The sequence below is a fragment of the Alosa sapidissima genome, chromosome 17 (assembly GCF_018492685.1).
Source record: "Alosa sapidissima isolate fAloSap1 chromosome 17, fAloSap1.pri, whole genome shotgun sequence".
NCBI lineage: Eukaryota > Metazoa > Chordata > Actinopteri > Clupeiformes > Clupeidae > Alosa > Alosa sapidissima.
In genome coordinates this window covers 31,608,020-31,623,019 of record NC_055973.1, presented here as the reverse complement: position 1 = coordinate 31,623,019, position 15,000 = coordinate 31,608,020, and the positions used below count along the sequence as shown (strand labels likewise).

Here is a 15,000-nt window from a genome sequence, read left to right as displayed (position 1 = left end):
TCTGAGTCACAGTGCAGTCTCCGCTACGCCTGCTTCCCCAGTCTAACCCCCCCAGCGGAGAATCGGCACTTTGCGTTAGAGGATCTCAGGAAGGTAGAAGCGTTCAGTAGGCTCATTCCCATGGTTCAGTCTCAAGGACACATTTGGCATTTCATGTCATTAGACTCAACGTGCTAGAGTTGAACACACCATCCATGCAACATGACAGTGATTTTACATAGCAGCAGCACTCTCAGGCTTTGTAGCCTACAAAACAACAGTGCACAAGAAACTTCGGCTTTCACTCAACCACACACAATGTGTTTGGGCTTTCACACAAGCTTTTACACAATGTGTTTGGGCTTTCACACAAGCTTTTACACAATGTGTTTGGGCTTTCACACGAGCTTTTACACAATGTGTTTGGGCTTTCACACGGAGAGTTCCAGAAACAAACCAACCCCTCCTGGTCCTGACAGGTAAATCACCTGAGCTCTCCTTCAACAACTGTCAGAGAGAGAAAGAAAGAGACTTCCACGCATGCCATAAACCGAGTTCTTGGCAATTCATCCCCCTGGCTTGGGTGTTCAGGGCTGTCTGACGCCGCTTCGGACTAAATTAACTGTGTTAACACACAGATAGAAACAGACCGAGTTGCCAAATGAAATCCATCATCTCAGTGCTCTGGTCTCCCCACAGGCTTCCTTGCCTGCCTCCTCCTCCTCCTCCTCTCTGCTCGGGTAGCTCTCACAGCGAGGGCTTGTCAGCATTGTGAAACTTACTTCAAAGGTGTCCTATATTCCTCCACAAAATGCAAAACAACTCTTTGCTTTTCCTGCATTCATTTAATTAGACTTCAAACTGGAATGTGTCACTGTGTTCGCATCAAAATGAAACCACAAAGGTGTATCTCTGTTCAGGGCGCATGCAGTTGGAGAAGATACGGAAGCTCTTTGAGCTGAGTCCATGGCAGATATGTGCACTTGGGATATTTGCAACCGCAACATATACTGCGTACACAGTTTTGGAGGGGTAGAGAAGTAGCACAACCAACAAACGCTCAAAGCACCTCTTAAGTGTGTAGCAGTAGTAGGCCTCTTAAATGTACAGCAGTAGTAGGCCTCTTAAGTGTGTAGTAGGCCTCTTAAGTGTGCAGCAGTAGTAGGCCTCTTAAATGTGTAGCAGTAGTAAACCATTTTTTATTTGATGCTTACCAGCTCAAGTGCGTGGCAAGTGACAGCTCACTCATGCCGGTGCCTATTTGCGGAGCGCTTTAAGCTCCCTTATCCCTGGGCCAGGTGCCCCTCACAGGGCAATCAGACGAAGCACACCTGGACGGGACGGCAGGGGGAGAGGGACACACAGGATCACACACACACAGCCTCTTGGAGCTCATCAGTGGAAAGCATTTCCAAACACCTACTTGTGCACGCAAAATCAGCCAGAAATGCCGAGCGCTCAGGACGGCACCGCAGTGCACCAAGAGAAAGCTTCATTCCGCAGCCTGGTTCACCCAAACATCCCATTGTAATTGGGAAAACAACAACACATGACTTTGCTTATTGAATTCTAATGGCGCAGCACATCAGGGTGTCAGCCTAAAACGGAGTGCGCACTCATGAGGTTAACCGAAACAGCCAGGGGCTCAGATAAAAACCACTGATGCTCACACTTACCCCATCAAGAACACAGGATTTCATGTCATAAATCATCATCATCATGGGTGAAATGGGTGTGTATTGAGTGGGTGCATGCATGTGTGTGTGTGTATAAGTGTGTGTAGGTGTGTGTCTGTCTGTCTGTGTGTGTGTGTGTGTGTGTGTGTGTGAAAGGGGATTAATCTCAGATGTCTCCCAAATGGATCTCATTTGTGTATTGTGATCGAGAAGTGCTGGCTATAGATACCCTCCTTGAGAGAGAGAGAGAGAGAGAGAGAGAGAGAGATAGAGAGAGAGATAGAGAGGGAGAGAGAGAGAGAGAGAGAGAGAGAGAGAGAGATAGAGAGAGAGAGAGAGAGATAGAGAGAGGCAATCTCGAGGCAAATCCCGCAGAGCTTTTATCAGCGTCGGAACAACACTTCCATCGATTTTGCGCAGACAGCCGGGAGGGATGAGAAATGTGTGGAGAGGAGAGGAGGATAGAGGAGAGGAGAGGAGAGGAGGAGAGAGGATAGGAGAAGAGAGGAGGATAGAGGAGAGGAGAAGAGAGGAGAGGGAGGAGAGGAGGATAGAGGAGAGGAGAGGAGAGGAGGAGAGAGGAGAGGAGAAGAGAGGAGAGGGAGGAGAGGAGGATAGAGGAGAGGAGAGGAGAGGAGAGGAGGAGAGAGGAGAAGAGAGGAGGAGAGAGGAAAGGAGAGGAGAGGGAGGAGAGGAGAGGAGGAGAGAGGAAAAGAGAGGAGAGGGAGGAGAGGAGAGGAGAGGAGGAGAGGAGGATAGAGGAGAGGAGAGGAGGAGAGAGGAGAGGGAGGAGAGGAGAGGAGGAGAGGGATGAGAGGAGAGGAGAGAAGAGGAGGAGAGAGGAAAAGAGAGGAGAGGAAAGGATAGGAGAGGAGAGGAGAGGAGAAGAGGAGAGGAGAAGAGGGGGTTTAAAAGGGAAGCTCTTGTCTAGTGGTACTGTGCTGCAGTGATCCCACACTGCAGGTACCTTAGTATAAAGTTTCCTCTCTCTCTCTCTCTCTCTCTCTCTCCCTGTCTCTCTGTCTCTCTCTCTCTCTCTCTATATATATATATATATATCGCCTGATAACCAGATTACTGTGGGGGAAAGAGAGGGAGAGAAAAGAACAGATGGGAGAGGGAGAGATAGAGATGAGAGAAAGGAGAGAGAAAAGAACAGAGATGGGAGAGGGAGAGAGAGACACAGAGAAGAGCGAGAGAGAGATAGACACAGAGAAGAGCGAGAGAGAGATAGACACAGAGAAGAGAGAGAGAGATAGACACAGAGAGAGAGAGAGAGAGACTGAGAGGGAGAGAGAGAGATAGACACAGAGAGAGAGAGAAAGAGAGAGAGACACAGAGAAGAGAGAGAGATAGACACAGAGAAGAGAAAAAGAGAGATAGACACAGAGAGAGAGAGAAAAAGAGAGAGACAGAGAGAGAAAAAGAGAGATAAACAGAGAGAGAGAGATAAACACACAGAGAGACTGTGTGTGTGTGTGGAAGGGGGAGACAGGCCTTCGCTAGACTCACAGGGCTAGTCCACCGCAGTGAGCTGGATACCAATCTGCAAGTATGATGCAGTCCTCAGAGACCATAGAGCGCGCAGTGATTTAATTACCAGCTACTTCTGCCTCATACACCCCCCCACTCATCTGCCCCCACACTACCAGTGGCCATATACACTGTTCAGCATGCCCACTACCAGCGACTATATACACTGTTCAGCATGCCCACTACCAGTGGCTATATACACTGTTCAGCATGCCCACTACCAGTGGCTATATACACTGCGCCCACTACCAGTGGCTATATACACTGTGCCCACTACCAGTGACCATATACACTGTTCAGCATGCCCACTACCAGCGACTATATACACTGTTCAGCATGCCCACTACCAGTGGCTATATACACTGTTCAGCATGCCCACTACCAGTGGCTATATACACTGCGCCCACTACCAGTGGCTATATACACTGCGCCCACTACCAGTGACTATATACACTGTTCAGCATGCCCACTACCAGCGGCTATATACACTGTTCAGCATGCCCACTACCAGTGGCTATATACACTGCGCCCACTACCAGTGGCCATATACACTGTGCCCACTACCAGTGGCTATATACACTGTGCCCACTACCAGCGACTATATACACTGTTCAGCATGCCCACTACCAGTGGCTATATACACTGCGCCCACTACCAGTGGCTATATACACTGCGCCCACTACCAGTGACTATATACACTGTTCAGCATGCCCACTACCAGCGGCTATATACACTGTTCAGCATGCCCACTACCAGTGGCTATATACACTGTTCAGCATGCCCACTACCAGTGGCTATATACACTGTTCAGCATGCCCACTACCAGCGACTATATACACTGTTCAGCATGCCCACTACCAGTGGCTATATACACTGTTCAGCATGCCCACTACCAGTGGCTATATACACTGTGCCCACTACCAGTGGCCATATACACTGTGCCCACTACCAGTGACTATATACACTGTGCCCACTACCAGTGACTATATACACTGTTCAGCATGCCCACTACCAGTGGCTATATACACTGTTCAGCATGCCCACTACCAGTGGCTATATACACTGTGCCCACTACCAGCGACTATATACACTGTTCAGCATGCCCACTACCAGTGGCTATATACACTGTGCCCACTACCAGTGGCCATATACACTGTGCCCACTACCAGTGGCTATATACACTGTGCCCAGTACCAGTGGCTATATACACTGTTCAGCATGCCCACTGTCGCAGGAAGGCACCTCATCATGGAGCGACTGACCTACTGCTCCAGTTGCTGACAACAGGCAATAAGAAAAGGCTTAGCATCTCCAAAGCATGAATAAAACATATCTCCAAGCCCAACGCGCGAGCAGACTGCAGATCATTACGAGGTGAGTAATTTACTCTCTTTGTTATGAAAATGAAAACGGTTTGTCCAGCCAGGGCCAGCGTTCATATTAACCCTCGAGGAGCTCGTGTCCACAGGACCTTGGGTGCTGCTGGGAAGAATTGCGTATTGATCCGGAGGGGTGGTGGGGCGAGGCTGCTCATATTGATGTGTGTGTGTGTGTGGTGAGGCTGCTCATATTGATGTGTGTGTGTGTGTCTGTGTATGTGTGTGTGTGTGTGTGTGTGTGTGTGTGTGTGTGTGTGTGTGGTGCGGCTGCTCATATTGATGTGTGTGTGTGTGTGTGTGTGTGTGTGTGTGTGTGTGTGTGTGTGTGTGTGTGTGTGGTGAGGCTGCTCATATTGATGTGTGTGTGTGTGTCTGTGTGTGTGTGTGTGTGTATGTGTGTGTGTGTGTGTGTGTGTGTGTGTGTGTGGTGAGGCTGCTCATATTGATGTCGGTCAGGCGGGTCTGATGAAGAGCATAGAGGCTGGGTAGGTGGGGGCCAGGCTGCTGATATTGATGTGTGTGTGTGTGTGTGTGTGTGTGGGGTGTGTGTATGTGTATGGGGGTGGGGTGTCAGGCTATAATCTACCGGCTCCACTGAATGCAGACTCCAGGCCCTGTGGCCGCTGACTCGACTGTCTGCTCAGCCTTCCGGATGCTACCACATGTCTACACACTATCAAGTGACTCCTACTGACCATTACACATGATCTCCTATGAACTGCCACTGATGGTGATCCAATGATGTGACACATCTTTAAGCCAGTCAGAGGCACCTTAAGGACTGTACTGTACGCATGAACACAGCAGCATTCATATATACCACATAACTACACATTCACAACGTCAGATCACCTGCCATAACACTCTGAAAACACTAATGCTCTGCCATAACACTCTAAAAACACCAATGCTCTGCCATAACACTCTAAAAACACCAATGCTCTGCCATAACACTCTAAAAACACCAATGCTCTGCCATAACACTCTGAAAACACCAATGTTCTGCCATAACACTCTAGAAACACCAGATCACCTGCCATAACACTCTAGAAACACCAATACTCTGCCATAACACTCTGAAAACACTAGATCACCTGCCATAACACTCTAGAAACACTAGATCACCTGCCATAACACTCTAGAAACACCAGATCACCTGCCATAACACTCTAGAAACACCAATACTCTGCCATAACACTCTGAAAACACTAGATCACCTGCCATAACACTCTAGAAACACTAGATCACCTGCCATAACACTCTAGAAACACCAGATCACCTGCCATAACACTCTAGAAACATCAATGCTCTGCCATAACCATGACCCACATTTAGCAAACCCAACCACTACCACAGCCCTGGTTCCAATCACCACTGGAGAACCCTCAGGGCAGCACCCTGGTTCCAAACACCGCTGGAGAACCCTCAGGGCAGCACCCTGGTTCCAAACACCGCTGGAGACACTTTGCTGGTGCGGATGTTATCACAGGTGACATGTCGGATCTGGTGCTGAACTTTGCGGGTGCGGACGGGGACCCCTGCAGGACTCTGGCTGGAGAACCCTCATCAGCCCATTGCAGCACATTGGGTCTGCCTCCTCAGGTGCTCCTGATTCATATTCTCTCTGTTGTGTGTCCGCACACAGCGCTCGCTCCTCTGAGAGTGAAAGAGAGCTGAGGAGACAAATAACAAGCCACTAGACCAGCCAGGTCAGAGCAAAGAAGAAGAAAAGAGAGGAGGAAATGAGGGGAGGAGAGGAGAGGAGAAGACAGGAGAGGAGCGGAGAGGGGATGCGAGGAGAGATGGGGGAGAGAAGAGGAGATGCGAGGAAAGAAGAGAGGAGAGGAGACGAGACGAACAGTGGGGAGTGCAAGTGAGAGGGATGCATATTATATGAGAGGAGAGGAGTGGAGAGGACAGATGAATAGAAGAGAGGACAGAGGAAGAGAGGAGAGGAGAGAGGAAGAGAGGAGAGGAGACAAAAGGAAAGTGTCCCCTCACTTCCCTCAAACCCAATTACAGCAGCAGCAGCAGCAGCAGCAGCAGCGTGCACATGGCCAGCCTCGCCTCCCTCACTCATGACAAGAGGGATTTACTGAGCTGTGCAGAGGGCACCATGGCTGGGGCTTAGCGCTGACGGTGAGATTGGACACAGGGGTCTCCAGTGGAGAGGACTCCTGGGAGAAGGGCTGGGACACAAATCACACGTCGTTAGCAGGACAAGAAGACCAGCAGGCCAGACACTGAGGAAGTAGGACAATAGATTGTGAACGACTAAGGACGAACAAGTGGTATCCATGAAAAGAAGAAGATGGCGAAAGATTTGCATAAATGGGCAGAAAATACTCAGAAGTATAACTCACACCTATATCAGGTTAAAGTGGCCTCTCAGTGCTGTTGGATAAAGGAACCATCCTCCTGAACCTCTCAATGCTGTTGGATAAAGGAACCATCCTCCTGAACCTCTCAATGCTGTTGGATAAAGGAACCATCCTCCTGAACCTCTCAATGCTGTTGGATAAAGGAACCATCCTCCTGAACCTCTCAATGCTGTTGGATAAAGGAACCATCCTCCTGAACCTCCCAGTGCTGTTGGATAAAGGAACCATCCTCCTGAACCTCCCAGTGCTGTTGGATAAAGGAACCATCCTCCTGAGCCTTTTTGGTCTCTCCACACCAATGAAGAAGTGATTCTTCAATCTACTCCAAGATACCTGAATCTGATTTGCAACCCATAATATAAAATAATATGAAAGTCTGCATGCTGCAGAGGGATATGAATTTCTGTATCCCAATTCAGGAGGTGTCTACTACTGTGAAATCTCGAGTAGCACATTCTCCAGTCTGTATTATGACTCAGATGTGTCGGGGGATGGTAGCACTGTGAGCTGAATGATTAGCTGTAGTGGAGTGAGCTCCTCTTCTGATCTCATTCCTCTCCTTCGATCTCCGTTGATATTTACAGAGACTGACCAGGCAGAAGGGCAAGGTCACCATAGCAACCTGCCCTTTTTTCCATATAAGCATGCTTTCCCAGATCCATTCCTGTACCGGCGAGATAACAGACACGCCTTCCTTAAGATGTCAGGATTCAGCAGACCAGACCTACTCCCTCTGCCTCAGGGTCGGCCCATCAGACCGTATCGATTTGTTCCAGTCGGCCAGAAAAATCATATTTTTCTGCCTCGTCTTCTGTTGATTTTTTGGGGCTTCAAACACAGTCTAAATAAGATGGCCTGCTCTCTACAATGTCATTTACACTTCTGAAGCTACGTCAGAACATCATACCTTGACCGTTCTACAGTGAATGCAAGCTGAAGCTGAAGCTAACCCTGCACAGCGCACCGTTAGCGGCTGGGTTGAGCTGTGGAGCTGAAGCTAACCCTGCACAGCGCACCGTTAGCGGCTGGGTTGAGCTGTGGAGCTGAAGCTAACCCTGCACAACGCACCGTTAGCGGCTGGGTTGAGCTGTGGAGCTGCGGTCTCTCTGTCCCACTCACGTCCTCTCCACTCCTCACTGTCCTCTCTAATAAACACTTCAGAGCCTGCTCGCAACACTGCCATTGGCACCCCACAAACACGGCCACAGCTAGATCAAAAAACTGTGCGGAGCACTGTCTCTCTCTCTATCTCCCTCTCTCTCACTCTGTCTCTCTCTCTATCTCCCTCTCTCTCACTCTGTCTCTCTCTCTCTCTCTCTCACTCTGTCTCTCTCTCTCTCTCTCTCTCACTCTCTCTCTCTCTGTCTCTCTCTCTCTCTCTCTCTCTCTCACTCTGTCTCTCTCTCTCTCTCTCTCTCTCCCTCTCTCTCTCTCTCTATCTCACTCTCACTCATTTTCTGCCTATGCATCACTGTTCTTTCTGAACACTAAAAAGACCAAAAATAAATAAACGTAAAAAAAGAAAGACTCACCATCAGCATCAGAAGCGCAGCTCTCCCTTTACTGACAGGCTATGAAGAGCTGAGGACGACCTTGGAGAAGATACAAAGTTTCTGTGTGTGTGTGTGTGTGTGTTCATGTCTCTGTGCATGTCTCTGTGTGTGTGTGTGTGTGTGTGTGTGGGGGGGGGGGGGGGGGGCTGTTATCTGACGGGAAGTGCCATGGGAAGGGGCCGAGGGTAAGCGGCCGAGCGGCCGAGCGGCCCTATTCATCAGGAGAGAGATGCCAAGACCCGGGCCCTCCACGGCACAAAGCCCCCCGTCAGCCAGCGACTGCAGCAGCCAACTCACAATTGATTAGCTGAGCTAAGAGGATTAGCCAGATCCTTTCTGATCTCACAGACACTCTCTCTCTCTCACACACACACACACACACACACACACACACACACAGACACATGGTCAGAGATAATTGGGAGAAAACACAGGAAATGACACAGCAAAACATGGCTGTAAAGCTCTAAACATGGCTGTAATGGCTCTAAAGCTCTAAACATGGCTGTAATGGCTCTAAAGCTCTAAACATGGCTGTAATGGCTCTAAAGCTCTAAACATGGCTGTAATGGCTCTAAAGCTCTAAACATGGCTGTAATGGCTCTAAAGCTCTAAACATGGCTGTAATGGCTCTAAAGCTCTAAACATGGCTGTAATGGCTCTAAAGCTCTAAACATGGCTGTAATGGCTCTAAAGCTCTAAACATGGCTGTAACGGCTCTAAAGCTCTAAACATGGCTGTAATGGCTCTAAAGCTCTAAACATGGCTGTAATGGCTCTAAAGCTCTAAACATGGCTGTAATGGCTCTAAAGCTCTAAACATGGCTGTAATGGCTCTAAAGCTCTAAACATGGCTGTAACGGCTCTAAAGCTCTAAACATGGCTGTAATGGCTCTAAAGCTCTAAACATGGCTGTAATGGCTCTAAAGCTCTAAACATGGCTGTAATGGCTGTAATGGCTCTAAAGCTCTTGATGTGGGCTAATGAGCGCTGTAGCTTAGAGCGAGAGCAGCGTAGCAGACCAGGCGCTGGAGTCATCAAGGTCAAGGCCAAGTGTGTCACACACAAGGAAGCTGTGCAAATGAAGGCCTCCTCTAACACAGCTCTGGACATCTCTGCCCGCTGCACAGCACTCCACTAGCCCCGTGTCACGTGTTCTGACGGGAATGTCTGTCCAAAACGGCTTTGGGGTCGAGCCGTTGAATCCATCATATCATTTTATTATCAATCTGGGTGATGGTAGACATTACTTGACGTCTGAGCAATTAAACTGTCTACCACTACTCCCACAAAATGTAAACGTCAACACAAAACACAGTTTTCTAGGAGTGCTGTTACTCACTCAACAGTGTCTACATGTTGTTGACCACATGTTCAGAAAAACAGTGTTGTGATGAAAGGACACAGGATATTGAACATGTCCTGTAAGACTCCCCTGTGAGCTGACTTGGCCAATACAGACCTACTAACTAGATAGCCACCAAACATGTCCTGTGAAACTGCCCTGTGAGCTGACTTGGCCAATACAGACCTACTAACTAGATAGCCACCAAACATGTCCTGTGAAACTGCCCTGTGAGCTGACTTGGCCAATACAGACCTAACTAGATTAACTAACTAGATATCCACCACACAACGCTGGAGTCGCGGGCTGTCTGAGCAGCCAGCTATGCTGATTATCTGTATGTGGTATGTCTGTATATATATATATTTTTTTTCTATGGCTATGTCTATGTCTAAAGTATGTCTATGTCTGTATTTAAAGTATGTCTATGTCTGCATGGGAAAGTAAGAAACGAAATTTCAATTCTTTGTATGACCAGTGCATGTAAAGAAATTGACAATAAAAGCCGACTTGAGACTTGAGACTATCACACCAAAACAGAACACACACAAGCCAAAGTCCTGCAACACAATGCAATGCAACACAACTACAATACCACACACATATACTGTATATCATAAACTACCATAACATGCTCACTGGTGTCATGGGTGGGTGTTGTGGGAGTCTCTGAGCTCCAGAACCGTAACTCACTGGTGTCATGGGTGGGCAGTGGCGCAAAAAGTGGGTATGCGCTATATGCGGCGCATAGGGGCGCAGCACCATGGGGGCGCCAAAGCGATGGTAATAATAATAATAATAATACTATATTTGGTATATTCTATATGTAGCTACTGTTGTACGTTTCTAAATCATTTCTGCATTTCCTCAATGTTAAATAACATTTTAGAGGACTAACAGGCTAGAGTAGGCGCCCTATCTCATAAGATTCCATCATAGAATTCTGACATAGAAGAGGGAGTGGGGGCGCCGTGAGCGCTGAGTGAGCAGGTACGAGTAGTGAGTTGCCATATATGGAAAAAGATGGATGCAGCAAAAAAGCTGTTGGGGGCTAAAATAGAAAAAGAAAGGGAAACTGAGATGGCATGTCAAGGGATGCGACAGTAGTTAAATAAGTGGATGGTGAAAAGCAACAGGTAGGATTTAAAGTGTGACGTCTGTGCTTGGAGGCACACGTTTCATGTTCATGTTATTCATGTTACCAGACTAACTAGCGTTTGCTAAGCATATGCCGATTGAAACATAGCCAATTCCATTCAGATAGCTAGGTGGTTACCATGCTCATACTGCACTTTTAATGGCAAACTGCAAACAGAAATGTCTCACTAGCAACAACTCATTACATGTTTCCATTTCTTAACAATGAAGACTCCTTGTAATAACTTAATATTGTGCTGTCAATGTGGCGCAAACAAAGGCTAGAGTTGGATCAGCCTTATCCTTTGTGAGTAACAGCTGGCAAAAGGATGTTATATATATATATATATATATATACTTTTTTGATCCCGTGAGGGAAATTTGGTCTCTGCATTTAACCCAATCGGTGAATTAGTGAAACACAAACAGCACACAGTGAACAGAAGCACACACTAATCCCGGCGCAGTGAGCTGCCTGCTACAACGGCGGCGCTCGGGGAGCAGTGAGGGGTTAGGTGCCTTGCTCAAGGGCACTTCAGCCGCAGCCCACTGGTCGGGGCTCGAACCGGCAACCCTCCGGTTACAAGTCCAGAGTGCTAACCAGTAGGCCAAGACTGTCCCACCATATGAGAACCGTTTAGACTCTCTTACAGTGACAATGCAACATTTTACAATACTTCAAGTTCAAATCGCAGAATTTCTTAAAAAATAATAATATGTAATACATTATTGGCCTTTTGTTTTACTTTAGTTGTTTGTGTTTTTTTGGGGGGGGTGGGTGGGGACGCCAATTTGTTGTTGCATACCCTTCAAAAAATGGGTAGCTGTGCCCCTGTGGGTGGGTGTTGTGGGAGTCTCTGAGCTCCAGAACCGTAACTCACTGGTTATTATGGGGCATTGAGTGGGTGTGCGTACCTCAAACTTCAAAGAGAGCCTCCATCAGAGGGAGGGTCACCTTGGCGCAGTAGGCAGTGAGACGGGCAGGAATGCGTGGGCAGACTCATACATCACTAATGCGCCCACTCCACTGCCTCTTACTCTAGCGCAAATAACAGGCGGCACCACACGGTGAGAAACTCATCACCTTCTGCAAGCCTTTAGAGAGCGCCGTGCAAAGCTTCTCCTCCACAGCACGGAGGAGTACAGCCAGCACTAGCAAGGGAACGGCAGCACAGCACGGAGGAGTACAGCCAGCACTAGCAAGGGAACGGCAAAGTGCAAAGTGCAGTTTTCTGGTCAAGGACGAATATTCACTTTGCGGTCGAGAGACGTACCGGTACATTACCTATGCGCACTCTTAGTTGGAAGGTGTATATCTCGTTTGACAGGTGCCTCGGCAGAACTAGGTGGGCTTCAGCAAAAACACATCCATTACCTGGTCTCCGCTGTCCCTCGCCTAGCCCCCAGCCTCCGCCTAGTGTGTGAGTGTGTGTGTGTGTGTGTGTGTGTGTGTGTGAGTGTGTATGTGTGTGTGTGTGTGTGTGTGAGTGTGAGTGTGTATGTGTGTGTGTGTGAGTGTGAGTGTGAGTGTGTGTGTGTGTGTGTGTGTGTGTGTGTGTGTGTGTGTGTGTGGGTGTGTGAGTGTGAGTGTGTGTGTGTGTGTGTGTGTGTGTGTGTGTGAGCTGGCCGTGTTTATGGACAGCACCAGCAGGAGTGTAATTACCTGAGAAGGGCTGCCACCAGCGGACAGCACACAGGGTGACTTTGGTATTGTACTCCCCCAACACCCCCCCCCCCCCCACCACCACACACACACACACACACACTCTCTTTCTCACACACTCTCTCCCTCTCTCTCTCTCACACACACACACACCTGCAAACTGCACACGAAGTCAGTCTCTCTCTCTCTCTCTCTCTCTCTCTCTCTCTCTCACACACACACTCTTTCTCTCTCCCTCTCTCCCTCTCTCTCACACACACACACACCTGCAAACTGCACACACAGTCAGAGTCTCTCTCTCTCTCTCACACACACACACACACACACACACACACACCTCCCTTGTCACCTCAGAGGGGGCAATAATGAAAAAGTGAGAGCCTCATTGTTATTCCCTCTCTGCAGTAGGTGGCACGCAACATAAGTGGCATGGCTGTAATAGCCCTTACAGAGAGGAAGAGAGGGAGAGAGAGAGAGAGAGAGAGAGAGAGGGAGAGAGAGAGAGGGACAGAGAGAGAGAGTTAGAGAGAGAGAGGGAGAGAGAGAGAAAGACTGTTAGAGAAAGAGAGAGAGAGAGAGAAAGACTGTTAGAGAAAGAGAGAAAGAGGGGGGTAGAGAGAAGTGAAATGCAATATGTCTCTCCCATTCAGCCAGCATGGCCAGGGGACGAGGAAGGCTATCAGCACCACGGACAGCGCTGCATCAGTGAGCAGCTCCACTGCTGTTAGTGTGGCCAACACCTCATCTCAGCGTCCTCCTCATATCAGCGCGACCCTCAATACGGCCTCAATACTCCCAAAGCCATGCTTTTATGCCTCAGTCTTTATCTCCTCTAAACAACACCAGGCAGAAATGCCCCACATCACACTCACACGGATACACTGAGAAAGCATGTCAGCACTACCGCAATGAAAACATTATCTCCTTCATTATGAGAGAGATGCAGATGAAACAAAGCAGTGACAACCCAGTGTGCTCTCAAACACGTTGACTCAGCTCCCCCTAGTGTACAAATGTAGGTAAGGCACGAACACAACACGACCGTACACAAATGAATGTGTGTTCTGTGTGAATTTACACCACTGCAATGCTCTGGACATATAAATAATAATAACTAACAACAAATGAAATATTGTCCATTACAACTCAATACCATATGGCTATGAAGAGGCAGTCTGTCAAACATCCACACTAAGCAGTGTTTTCTGTGAGTCAAAAACAACACTTACCGAAGATTTTCCCCAGGAAGAGGGTCTTGACCAGGTTGAACTCCGTGTCAGATGAATCAGGCAGTGAGTAGCTGACCGTGGGGTAGTGATCCAACTGTGAAGGACACAGAACACCATCACACATTAATACACACACACACAGCAGACCAGAGGAGGACCACACATGAACCACACACACAGAAACACACACGCCTAAGAAGACTGTCTCCTTCTCCATGACCCTGTAGGCCTAAGAAGATGTCTTACTCCATGACCCTGTAGTCCTAAGAAGATGTCTTACTCCATGACCTTGTAGGCCTAAGAAGACTGTCTCTTTCTCCATGACCCTGTAGGCCTAAGAAGACTGTCTCTTTCTCCATGACCCTGTAGGCCTAAGAACACATTCTCCTACTCCATGACTCGGCCTTACGGTGCCTATAGATACACAGCATGGGTTGAGTGGACAGGACTGCCCGTGTGCCTGAGTACTTTTCTCTGGCTCTGATGGAACTCTTCCTCTTCTTCCTCTAAAATTCTACAATTTGTGCTGTAAAGATGAAGGTCTGAACGGTTTAGTTGCCAGCTGTCTTATAAAGGTAGGTCTCCTCTAAGTCCATGCAGCCGTTCTTTATATGACTGTCAGGGGAATGTCGCCCCCTAGTGTTACTGATTATTAACCTGTGACTGAGCGAGCTGGGGCTGTAATGTACTTGGGTGCCATCTAGTGGCCACATAACATTCCTGCACACTGCACAATGGCTCAAGGTTCATTTCAGGATTCAGTAAGTAAATTCACACACACACACACACACACACACACACACACACATACAATGTAATTTCTTGAACTTCAAAGATCCACACACACAACACAGAACAAATCGTTCAGTAAGCGCGGCTAATGTCTCGCCTTAATTGACACGAGGTGGATGTCATTTGTAATTCTGAATTTCCAGGGACTTTGCCCCCCTCGTCCCCTGGAGACACGATGAATCAGACGAGGAGGCGCCCGTCACTATGACGAGGCCCAGGGCATATTTACCTTCGCTCAGAAAGCGCTCGCTAATATCTCCACTGCCTTCATTAGCCGCGGAGCCGTCCCATCTCTACGCTCCCCTGCAATTAGCGATTAGCCTGACTCATCCTC

General features: G+C 48.3%; 1 protein-coding gene across 2 annotated transcripts in view; it reads right to left on the bottom strand.

Moving 5' to 3' along the window:
- Nucleotides 1–15,000, bottom strand: part of cntnap2a (contactin associated protein 2a) — a 359,439-nt gene that overhangs the window by 18,672 nt on the left and 325,767 nt on the right. For both annotated transcript variants that reach the window (XM_042068353.1, XM_042068355.1), the window contains one exon: nucleotides 13,875–13,968. In XM_042068353.1, the coding sequence (XP_041924287.1) occupies nucleotides 13,875–13,968 (94 nt within the window). The remainder of the gene's footprint in view (nucleotides 1–13,874; nucleotides 13,969–15,000) is intronic.